A 12,711-nucleotide genomic window follows, 5' to 3' on the forward strand; every position below is an offset into this window, starting at 1 on the left:
GATGAGCAGAAGTGTTATCTCCTTTTTACAGATGAGTAAAATAAGGCAGCAAAGGATCAAATTATTGGACCTAGGTCTTCTTCAGTAGACTGTTAGCATTTAGAAAACTGATTATCACTAGAGTAACACTTTTTCTTTTGTGCCAGACAAAACTATCCCTCAAAATCAGAATGGAGTCACCCTCAGTAAAATTCCCTTTGAGCTTAATTCATGTTTACACTAAATCCCCTTTGCAAGTGATAAAGCTAAATTAGTGGGAGTATGAATTGCATATGGAATTATTTTAAAGTCACTTTATATTACCAGAGACAAGAACTTAGTGTGTGTATGTCTAGCTGCTGAGGCAGGGCTAATTAGTCACGGCTCAGCAGTAGCCTAATAGGACTCTGCTGTTTTGGGGATCTAGTTTGCAGGTTACCATGGCCGTATTTAACATGGTGATATGGGCTGGGGATCACAGGTTTTTTTGAGTTTCCACAAGTGTTTCTTTTTCTTAAAGAAAACTAGGCTTGTGAAGTCCAAAATAATTACTGATGAAATACATGGCAATTTATGTATTGCTTTTATTATATAAGGGACATATAAAATTCTTCAATATGAAAGGTAGATCAAGGCTAAAGTTGGTGAGGCATGCCCACTTTGCAGAAGATCACACAAGTACTAGGAGTACATCATGAAGGGTCTCTCCTGCTAGAGTGCCTGGACTGTAAAATGCCTGACACTAGTTAAAGGTGAATAAGGGATAATTGGTGTTTGTGACTTTCTTGTTACTTTTATAAATAAATCACTTCTCTGGACTCTTTTACCTTTGCTACAAAAGGGAGTGGAAAAATCCACCAGAGGTCACATGAAAATAGTACATTATGGCCACTCTTAAACGAAAGGAAAACGAGAAATTGATCTGCAGTATGGGTTGTGAGTTGCCATAGGTATGTGAAGCTAAGTCTGGTTGAAGTCATTATCTTCAATGAGATTGGTAGGTAAAAAGTGGCATAGGTGTGCTTATAAGTGCTGCAGTTTTCCCTCTGGCCAAAATTCACACATACTCTTAACTCCTGTGACTACAGTCCTGAGGTTTATGTTCACCCTTCCAATGGAGATGACAGGACATGCAGATTAGACACTGTGATGGCAGCATGGTTAGAGTAAATTTCACCCATGGAGAAATAAATACATCCATAAAACCCAGGCAGAGAAGTCCAGTGTTGGTAGTGATGTGTGGTGCCAATTCTTTATCTGAAATCTGATCAATAGTAACAGCCCTCAGTGTCTCTGCCATTTTATAAAGATGTCTTTAAGGACTCAGCTAGCTAGCTAGCCAGCTGGTATCCATCTTGGACTCAGACAGATTGTCATTGCCAGTTTCTGCTGAAGTGAGACACTGTGACACTAATATAACTCCTTTTAATTAATAGCAAATCGAAGCTTAGCATTTCTGCTGCTGTTGAAAGTTACATATGCCAGTACCATGCTGTATGCACACATATTCTGGTGTTAATGTGCATGTACTTGTATGTATTATAAAATTTTTAATGTTGATGCTACCCAGTGTCATTTATTCAAAGGAATCCTGGAGAACAGTAGACATGTTATTTCATGGTCTAGAATCCCAAAACAGTGTCTGACACTGTGTACTTTATCTCGTTCTATTTAAATGCATGATAACTTTAACACGAAACCAAGTAAATTCTGCAAGATCAAGGTGTAATATGGCAGACGATGAAACACAAAGAAGCATTCAGTTATTGAGGATTTTAGAGCAATATTGTCTGTGTCCTACTTCTCCTCTGCTTGCAAAAGTCTAATCAAAACTTGAAAGCTCAAGTTAAGCAGTAAAGTCAAGTTCAAGCAGGTGGCAGGAGGTCCAGAAAGCAGCTTGGAATTTCCCACCCTCAGGTGCCAGCAGCAGGAAGGGCACATTGACTGTGACCCCGGAGGCATTGGAGATTGAGCTTACTGTAGCTCCATGGAAATCCAGCCACCAGAGGAGAGCCAGTTTGACACCCTCAGGAGCCTGCCTTTTAAACCTTAGGCAAGAAAGAAATTTCATGATTCTTGTAGCAAAACTCCTGATCTGCCATCTATGGAGATTTATGATGTTATATTTGCTTCTAAAAGGAATTTTAACTGTGTGTACGCTGGCTGCACTTGTATAACCTCATTCTTCTTCCCATCATGTAAATATGTTGCAACTGTTTCTGCCTTGACCTTTATGATATACTGTTGATCTAGGTTTCTGATTTCTGTGCTCTGTTGTATTTTAGAACATTTCATCCAATGTGCTAGAGGAATCTGCTGTTTCAGATGATGTTTTGTCTCCAGATGAAGATGGCATATGTTCTGGAAGGTATTTCTCAGAAAGTGGACTGGTAGGGCTGCTGGAGCAAGCTGCAGAGCTCTTCAGCACGGTGAGTGAGGGCCAAAATCACCAGGAGGGAATAGTGGACTACTCAGTCCAGATACGTAGCTTATTTTCCTGTACATGAGGAAGCAAAGCTTTACTGCTAAACCAAGTGCTACAGATCTGCCACACTCCAAATAACAAGAGGCCACATCTAGCCATCCCAGTTGTGCTTCAGTCAGATCAATGCAGTTAGGCTTTCCAAGTAACTAGTTTAGCAATATATCTACCTCTGCTGTGCAGACTACAGGCAGCATCCACAGAAACTGATTGTCTCACACATGAACGAAGATTTTTGGTTAATATTTTTATGGGATAGTACATTTCAGAAAAAAAGTCTTGCTTAAACTATAACTTTACAAAGTATGTGAGAGTTACTCCTATGTTTTTGCACAGCATACAACCACCAGTCTCATAGTCTCCACTTACTGTGTAAAGAGAGTGTTAGTGCTGAAGTAGGTCATCATTTTGACATGCTAAAGAAGATGTATGATTTAGCATCTCAAAAGATATCAGTTGGGTTCCTTTTGCCCAGACACAGCTCTGGTTGTCCTGCATTTCTAACTCTTCTAGTCCTGAAGTAGAAACCATGTGCCTTACACAGGAGTTTAGGCTTGAGAGCCCAACAGATCAGAAATCCCAACTCCATCCATGTTGTTGTTTGCTTTTCAAAACTACCCATTTACTATTACTAGTTTTCAGAAAACTAAAACAAGTAACATACCAGATTGACAGATGAGTCCCATAAATTTTCTTTTCAGCCAAGGCATTAATAGAGATTTAATTTCTTTTCAGAGTGTCTGGGGACTCATTTCATGTCTTCTATTCCTTTTTTTTCTTTTCTCCCAAGGGAGGATTGTATGAAACTGTGAATGAGGTGTACAAAATCGTCATTCCCATACTGGAGGCACATCGAGACTTCAGGAAGCTTACCTTGACACACAGCAAGCTACAGAAGGCCTTTGACAGCATAATTAATAAGGTACCTATGAGGCAAAGCACTGCTAGCAAGACACATTGCTGGATCACACTGTTTGCTTAAGACTGGTGTTAATAAACTGTTCACATGTGTATTGGGTTTGTGTGGCCAGCTTTTGGTAGTGGAAGGGGAGGGTTACAGGGATGGCTTTTATTAGAAGCTGCTAGAAGCTTTCCCCATGTCCATCAAAGCCAGTGCCAGAAAGCTCCATGACAAACCTGCTGCTGGCCGAGTCCATCAAAGAGGGTAGTAGCACCTCTGTGACTATTTAAGAAGAGAAAACAAGTATCTGAACAGATGTAATTGTGATCAGAGAAGAGAGGAGTGAAAATATGTGAGAGGAACAACTGTGCAGATACCAAGGTCAGAGGAGAAGGAAAAGGGAGGAGATGCTCCAGACACTGGACATGAGATTCCCCTGCAGCCCGTAGTGAAGATCATGGTGAGGCAGCTGTGCCCCTGCAGCCCATGGAGGTCAGTGGGAGAGCAGACATCCACCTGCAGCCCGTGCAGGACCCCACGTGGGAGCAGGTGGATGCCTGAAAGAAGATGTGATGCTGTGGGAAACCCACACTGGAGCAGGCTCCTGGCAGGGACCTGCAGGCCCATGGAGAGAGGAGCCCATGTTGGAGCAAGTTTACTGGTAGGACGTGTGACCCTGTCAAGGACCCACTCGGGACTTGGCTGTGCCTGAAGGACTGCACCCACTGGAAAGGGACCCATGTTGGAACAGTCATGTAGAGGCATCCAAATACTACAACATTCACATTTAAAAAATCAGTTGTAAATTTCCTCTTTCTTTTTATTAATTAGGGTCAAAAACGAATGTTTGGAACTTACTTCCGTGTTGGTTTCTATGGATCCAAATTTGGGGACTTGGATGAACAGGAATTTGTTTATAAGGAGCCTGCAATTACCAAACTTCCTGAGATTTCTCACAGATTAGAGGTAAAGATAAAAACATTATGTTAAGATGGTCTCAAATGTTATGTTATACTTTTCAATGAACCCACACACTCCTAGTAGTATTGTTGCTACATAAAAAATCAGTAACTAACTGATTTGTATCATAAGATATAATGAAAAAATTCTAAATAAAAACATTTTCGGATAATTCTGTTTCCTTTCCAGGGATTTTATGGCCAGTGTTTTGGGGAGGATGCTGTGGAAGTGATTAAGGACTCTGCTCCTGTTGACAGAAGAAAGCTGGACCCCAATAAGGTAGGGAAAGTACTACCGAGAGAGTTGAGTGCTTTGTCACAGAAGAGAAAGGACGAGACGGGGTCCCCCTTGCAACTTTTATGCTTAAACATTCAGGCACCAAAAACCAAACCAAACCAAACCAAAACCAACCTGACTGTATCTCTGTGACCAGGAGCGTTAAAGCCTCTGTTACAGGCTTTGTTTGGTAGCTTATCACAGAGTATAAAAATTAGAAGATCTGATCTCTGGTCTCTGCTCTGATCCTGATCCCCTGGGTTAAGCTGTACCCTCCTAGATGCAAGTTTTGTCAGCTCTGAATAAGAGAAGGATCCCTGAAGGATTTGCAGCTCTGTGCTCTTCCAGACCAACCTTAGCCAATGTGAACTACAGGATATTTCATGTGCTATTCCTTTTACACTCCTTGAGTTGTAAAGTACTGTAATGGTTCTTCCCTCTTTTCTTAGGCATACATACAAATTACTTTTGTGGAGCCATATTTTGATGAGTATGAAATGAAGGACAGAGTTACCTATTTTGAGAAGAACTTCAACATCTGTCGGTTCATGTATACTACGCCTTTCACCAAGGATGGGCGTCCCAGAGGAGAGCTTAGTGAGCAGTACAAGAGGAACACCATCCTAACCACAATGCATGCTTTCCCCTACATCAAAACTAGAATCAATGTCCTCGAAAGAGAAGAGGTGATTCAGTTTTGAAGACAGATCTAATTTCTCAGGGGCTGAAGGAGTCTCTGGGAAGGAAGACTTCCAAATTCTATGCTTGGCAGAAAAAAAAAGAATGTTGAATTTCTCAGATGTTGCTCTCATAAACAGGACTGTTATAGAAAGGTAGAAAAATGCAAAATAGATATTTACTATGGAGAAGAGGGGATAGTAATTGCACATTATTCTTTTGGCCTCCTAGCTGTAATGCTATGTAGGAGGATGTGTGTTCTGTTTATAGCTGATAAAGTAGAAGCAGCTAGAAATATAGTCAGAGAACTAGATTGGGATCAGAGCCAGTTTAGAGGTGGGAAACTTTATACTGTAGAAAGGGCAATTTCAGACATGAAGTCAGCAACTTAGAATAATAATGAATTTATGCAAACAGGGAGTCTGATTCACACCCTATTCTTACAAATCATAAGATGGGAAAGAGCTTTGGATCAGATGCAGTGTCTTCCAAGATGATATTTAGATTGAACAGTCTTCCTGTGTTTTGCAGCTACTACTTTTGACACGGAAGAATGATTGTGATATTGTCAGATTTAGAACAGGTCAATTGCATGTGTGAGTCAGGTAATGACGCATCTTTTCTTTCATTTCCATTAGTTTGTTTTAAGCCCAATTGAAGTTGCTATAGAAGATATGCGTAAGAAAACACAGGAACTAACTGCAGCCACCAACCAAGAACCACCAGATGCCAAAATGCTCCAGATGGTTTTGCAGGGCTCAGTTGGAGCCACTGTAAATCAGGTAAGGGATCCAAATTAGCCAGGTGAAGAGCTTCTGCATATTTCTCTCATTGTTTCTTTTTTTTTTTTCTGTTATCTCTTGCACCAGAAGAAGTATATCTAGTTAGATACGTTTAGTCACAATGTGCATTTAAACTTCATCCCTTGATATTTAGTCATTGTATACTGTTCATTAGGTATGCTTTTGGTGAAAGTGATCATGGAAGCGCTGCCTTGACTGTAGGTGCAGACACTCATAGAAGCCTTGTAAATGCAACCAAGTATTTTCCATTTCTAACATGCTAGCCATCTCAGCCATTTTGTTCTCTCCAGATATATCTTTGGGCAATGGGAATAATAATAACAATTCTGCTGTGGGACTACTGCAAACTCAGTTTCACAGAAATTAAGTCAATACATGAAGTCAAGACCTGAGTGCCCAAAAAGAAAGCTGACATACAATAACTGTAACATAGATATACATGCTAACAAAAAACCCCAGACAATGAAAATTTTTTAATGAAAGAATGGAGACACAAAGGAGCAAAAACTTGGTATTATGTGCAATTTCACAAAGCTTGGTTTCTTTGCTAAAAGCCTAAATACTCAATTTCTCCAGATTCTTCATCAACCAAAGTCTCTAGTCTGAAATAACGTGTTAACTATAAGCTTTGGAAAGAATGGTCCTTTTCTGTGCTGGGCTTATTTAACTCCCCTGAGGTCTTATGACACCACACATAGGAGCTGTGTTTCTCTAATGTAACCAGGTTTGTCAGTATCCCAGCTCTTCTCTGTTAGCAGGATTTGCCTGTTCTCTTTGTTGTGGGGTTGGAGGAGACATAAAAACAGGAGAGGATAAAATATGATGGGCAAAAACTCTGCTTGCCAAAGGAAATATCAGGGGTAAGGGAGCAAAAACCCATCCTGTTATGGTAACTGTGCATAGTTTTCTTTTCTTTCATAATTCCACTCATGAAATAGCAAACAGCTTGAACAAACGTGTGGTCTGTTTTCAGTCTAAGGAGGTGTTTTTAATATTTTCCTGTGTTATTCCTATAAGGGACCACTAGAGGTAGCGCAAGTGTTCCTGGCCGAAATTCCAGCAGACCCCAAGCTTTATCGACATCACAACAAGCTGAGGTTGTGTTTCAAAGAGTTTATAATGAGGTCAGTAAAACAAAATTGAAATGCTGAGTTGCATCAATGAAGTCAATAATAGCAATAATTCAATGATAATATAATTGGTTATTAATTATACAAGTTAGCATCATGAATCCTGGCATCTCACACTTTAGACTCTTAGGCCAGACTTGATATCTTTGCTTCATAGCAAATGCTTAGGTAAGCATTGCATCCCAAATGGGAGAAAATTTTAACACTTCAAACAAATAATGTATAAATTAAGATGTTCCGTTTGTTTTATCTTTTGACACTTTTGTAGAAATCAAGCATTTCAGACTATAGCCTTGATTTTTACTTTTAATGAAGTGACATTTAGAAGATATAAAGAAAGGTGTTCATAAGAAAACATTTGACCCTGTCAAGCCTACACAGTGGTGTTACCAGACATATATGTCCTTTGCTTCAGATATGCTGGTAAACCTTAACAAATATATTCATACCAAAATACTTCTCCCCTTAGTCCAAACAAAGCATGGGGATAAGCTGAAGGATAAGTTTGAGTTTAAAACATGAGTCTTATTCAACAGATACAGCTTCTGTTTTCTTCCATTGTCACTGCATCTGTTTACACTAAGTAGGCAGCTAGCTCAGTATTCTGCAGTCATTAAATTTGTTTTTACTAGCTCCCTTATGATTTTCCAATGTCTAAAAAATATAATCTCAATTTGTGTTCTTGGAAAAGACAGAGGTTTCTTATTAATTCATTATCACTTTGGTCTTGACAAGTTACCAGAGGATGCCTAAATCAAAAGAGCTGTATCTTTGCCCATTCAAAGTACCTAATACAAAGTGAATGAGTTTAATAGAAGTAGAGATGACATGACATGCCTTTTTTATTTTCCTTTTGCCTAGGTGTGGTGAAGCAGTGGAGAAAAACAAGCAACTTATTACTGCTGACCAGCGGGAATATCATCAAGAGCTCAAAAGAAACTACATGAAGCTGAAGGAGAACCTTAGGCCCATGATCGAGAGGAAGATTCCAGAGCTGTACAAACCTGTAGTGAAAGTCCATAGCACAAGGTACAATTAGGGCAGGGTTATCTGTTGTGGCTATACAAAAATATGCTATTTTTTGCAAGGAAGAAAGGGAGTTTCGCTGTCTGCTAAACCAGGCCATGAGATACACTGCCAGCTGCATTCCTGATTAAAGCAATCGGCTGACTTCCACTGTAGCTGTTTGTAGAGTTAACTGTGTTTCTCAAGCTGCTCATTCCTGGTGTAGAGGATTTATGTAATTTTAATACATCATTAGGTAAGACTTCCCCCTTACCCTAATGAAAAGATATTGGAAACATTTTGTGATCTCTTCTACATTTGAAGCCAGAAGTAGATAGAACAGGTATGGCACCATGTGGTATTAGCTAGCAGGAACTAAGAATGATCCTTTCACTCCAAGAAAATGTAGCTCTTTTTAGTCACAACTAGTCTAATGTTCTTATGAATATATGCTTCTTCACAAAGCCACTGTGCCCAGTGTGGGGTGAGAGGAGAAGGAATGACAACTCTGATCTGCAAACGCGTAAAATGTTTCAGCTGAAGATTTGTCAGCTGCTCCTTTTCACAAGGCAGGCATTTCTTGGATTGTTCTCATCTGCCAACTTTATTTCATTGCAGGGAATCTTTTCGTACCCACAGTTTTAGGAAATATGATGCCCAGACTTCTTCACAAAGCACCTAAGAACAAGCAGCTTTGGCCAAGGAAGAGCTTCATGCCGCAAGCCAGAAGTGATGGAGTATTTTATTCCACATCTATGAAATCAGAAAACTCTCACAGGACAGCATGTGTGCTTTCTGGACAGCACGCAGAAAAGCATTTACACAAGATCACTGAATGAAAACTTGGGGATAACTGCTAATCAAGCACATACCATTAGGGCTTGGAGCAGAAGGGGATGCTTTTTAAATACTTTTGTATATATTGTAAAATAATCACTGCAGAGGGGGTGAATATTAGGGTGGTCAGTGGCATGAAGTCAGTCATCACTAACTAACAGACGTAGAACTTGGCATGGTTTGGTTGAAGTGAATCCAAATAACATATCTAAGGACTGATGACAAGTTGTATGTGTTTGGGGTCCTTTTCTAGGGCAGCATTTATCCATGTGCTTTTGGCAACAGTGCACATGCTGCAAGTTAATCACATGCTTAAATGTTTTCTTAATGAGGATGAACATGGTCCCCTGCTCTGTGTTTGCTGAGCTGACACATTAGGAAAGAATAATTTCCTCAGTCAGTTTCTGTCACCAGTTTCTATCATGGTTCTTAACTGCAGGGAGTACTGCAAAAGTTTTCTCAACCAAAGCTTGAAAAGCAAGAAGTAATAATAAATATTTCTAAAATTTTTTCTAAGTATAGGGACTACTACTTGGCATGCAGTTGGATTTCTTAATAATCTGTGACGTATTTAGCAGAGAAGCTAACATATAATAGTTTAAAAAGAAGATGCTAAGCTATGAGCGATTGCTTTATTACACAGTGCTCTTATGTAGATAGCCTTATCCAAAATTAACTACAGAAGCTCACAGTGGGGATTTCCTACAAAGCACTTAGCTCAGGCTTTACTGCAGCTTAAGGGAAATTAGCACATAATTTATAACACCTAATAGTATTTTCTGAGTCCTAAGCAAACATTTTGTTAAATTACCTTTAGAGTGCTTCTCTGAAGTATGGAAATGTTATGACAATTTTGCAGATGAGGGTGCTGAGAGAGATTAGGACTTTGGAACTCGTTTAGTCAGGCCATGACAGCGCCACAATTTGTATTGTGACTATACTTACCACATAATATTTGTATTTTGAAACCAAGTTTCACAGAAGAGTCCCTCAATATTACTTCCTCCACTACGCCTTTTCAGTGTTTTGGAATCATAGTTTAATGGTGATTACAGAAACCAATTCCATGTGCCCAAACACAAAACTTAAATTAAATGGTGGCATTTTTTCTTTATATTTAATTTTTAAAAATTACAGTGGATTTTCTCAGAGCTGATGCCATGTATTTCTACAGGCAAGACCTCTTTGCTCTGAAAGTGTAAGGGTGATTGAGGCTGTTGCTTTTTAGTGGAAACATTTTGACTTTTTACAGTCACCTGCAGCCTTGCCATTTGATAATAGGAATATTCCAAGCACTTCATTGACGTTTGTGTCAGATTTTGAATGTGCTATGTAGAAGATTCACAAGGATGATCAAAAAAGATGAGATGTGGAAATAGGCAAAGTAAACCTTACTTCCATGGCACTTGGAGTGTAAGAAAAGAATTTCCCTCCTTATTCATAGTATTGTTAAATGCACTAATCAGGAATAACTACTCTGATTTTGAAGTGAACACATCCAAAGTACATAAACAAATTTCTTAAAAAGCTCAGAGCAAAACATGTGGCTTCTCTATATTCAAGTTGCTTTGAAACTCTTTTAAATTAAAAAGTTTACTAATTTCCCAAAGTTTTGAAGCTCTACCTAGCCCCTTATCTATCACTTTTGGCAGCCAGTTGAGGAGAAAGGTCAGAATACTGTCATCTATCAACCCTGTAGTCAAACGTCATTGTTTGAAAGATGCTTATACTCTACAACCTAATTAACAGATACCTCAAGTAAACAAAATCCCTTACTGTTGTACAGTATACAAGGTAAAAGTAGTGAAGTGTTTCCACAAACTGAAATAACACTCAAGATAGTATGAATACTGAAGCACTCTTCACTCACATTTTACAAGCTGAGCACACCTCAGTCAGTTGGCCAGTCTTGCTCTCAGTTTGTATTTCATTTTGTCCCTTCTACAAATGGAACATGGCTTGTACATTTCTTTCAAAAGCTGAATTATGTGAAATGTAAATTTTCTACCTTATGATACTCATTTTGCAATAAAGTGACTGTTACACAGGATATTCCAAAGTGCCTTTGTGTTGCACCTTACGCCTCAATAGAAAATTTCAGTAGGAACAATCTTTTCTTGTAGAAGCGTCATTTAGCAAAAAAATACAAAGATCTGGGCAGAGAACATGTTGGTCAGTCTTTAGGATAAATTGTGTCATTTGCAGCAATGACAGGTAACAAGTTGCTTCCTAACTGTTTTTTCATTCACTGTTCATGAAAAATGTCAGGAGGATGCTCAGTGACAGGAGAGCCCTCCTTTCTTCCTCTGCTCTGTAGCTGCAGAGCAGAAACATTTCTGATTCTTGAACTCAGCATCTGGGTGATTCAAGACTAGGTAGAGTTCTGTCCACATCATGTCCGGGGCTGAACTGCTGAGGCTGTCTAAGGGGAACCAGCAGGTGAGACACAGAATTACACCATCCTGGCCCGGACATGCCCAGAGCTCACCACAGCTCTCTTATTCCTTGCATTTAACATCAGCAAGCACCAACTTTAGGGAGCATGGTGCTGGTTTTGGGGCAGGAATCCTCCAATTCAGCACTGGTGTGTCTCTGTTGACCACGCCAGCCACTCCCCATCCTCCTGCAGTGCACAGGGGCAAGTGGTGACCAGCAGTAAAATGCAGTGTTATCACCCAAAAATGGCAGGTCTGGGTTACATGACCGCTTCCTGGAAGCTGAATGCTTTCTCATTTGGTTTCCCACCAATTGTGAAGGCTTGGAAAATTGAAAGCAGACATTTAAACTTTTTTTCGGTTGTTCTTTTCCTTTTTGTCTCTTTGAAGTATCATTGTCTCAATTATTTTATATAAGGGAATTCAAGCTTAGCAGAGAGCCTGCCACAGACCCAGCTAGGGCTTTTTTAGGTGCTACAATCTCTCAAAACAATGCTTGTTATGAAAATGAAGCACACAATGAAAGTGTTTTACTGGGGTTTACTCCACTACAGTGCTGATGCCTTCTGGTAGAGAGGTACACATACAAGGAGTGTTCATAGGGTGTTGCCACCAGGACTGAATTTGGGAGTGGGGCAATTCAGGGAGTATCTTGGCTGACTATGTTTTAACCATCTTTTAAACCGGTTAAACAGAGTCATTATAAAATAATCAACAGGCCTTGAATAAGTCATCTCAAGTTGGGTAATGCTCCAGTCTAATCAGTGCACTGAAAGGAGAAGTGTAAAAGGTTTTTGATTACATGAATAAAGGCAATTCACTCTCACAGTAGAACCAGGTGGTATATGGTATATGGGAAGGTTACAGTAAATTCTGGCATTTATTGAGCACTTGACATAGTAAATTGAATATGTTTCTGTGACTCTTCATGTTCTTAGTGAGGGATTGGTTTAAATTACTCATTTTCATTCAAAACCAGACTGTTTTCCAAGTGTTCAAGAATTAAAAAACTAACCTTGAAGAAGTTTTTTGCAAACAAAGTCATCACTCAGTATTGCTCAGTAAAAAATCCTGAAAACATCAAACTAAGTGTTTAGCTGATCAAAAGAAGCAAACTAAACCTCTGAAGATACCAAATAGCAATTTTTCTGGGAATAATATAGAAAGCTTTGAAAGTTGTAACATTTTGTTCTGCTTCTGTTCCAAGCAATCTGCTGCTTTGCAC

The 12,711-nt window shown here is 39.4% G+C and overlaps 1 protein-coding gene across 1 annotated transcript in view; it reads left to right on the forward strand.

The window, feature by feature from the left end:
- Positions 1-11,101, forward strand: part of DOCK8 (dedicator of cytokinesis 8) — a 75,284-nt gene extending 64,183 nt beyond the window's left edge. Inside the window, exons 40-48 of the mRNA XM_050329233.1 lie at positions 2,265-2,408; positions 3,252-3,383; positions 4,194-4,328; positions 4,512-4,601; positions 5,048-5,284; positions 5,915-6,058; positions 7,097-7,203; positions 8,071-8,238; positions 8,833-11,101. Of these exons, the coding sequence (XP_050185190.1) occupies positions 2,265-2,408; positions 3,252-3,383; positions 4,194-4,328; positions 4,512-4,601; positions 5,048-5,284; positions 5,915-6,058; positions 7,097-7,203; positions 8,071-8,238; positions 8,833-8,896 (1,221 nt within the window). The 3' untranslated portion in view covers positions 8,897-11,101. The remainder of the gene's footprint in view (positions 1-2,264; positions 2,409-3,251; positions 3,384-4,193; positions 4,329-4,511; positions 4,602-5,047; positions 5,285-5,914; positions 6,059-7,096; positions 7,204-8,070; positions 8,239-8,832) is intronic.
- The last annotated feature ends 1,610 nt before the right edge of the window (positions 11,102-12,711 follow it).

This window comes from Myiozetetes cayanensis, unplaced genomic scaffold (genome assembly GCF_022539395.1).
Source record: "Myiozetetes cayanensis isolate MyiCay16 unplaced genomic scaffold, myiCay2020 scf4, whole genome shotgun sequence".
In the NCBI taxonomy this organism is placed as follows: domain Eukaryota; kingdom Metazoa; phylum Chordata; class Aves; order Passeriformes; family Tyrannidae; genus Myiozetetes; species Myiozetetes cayanensis.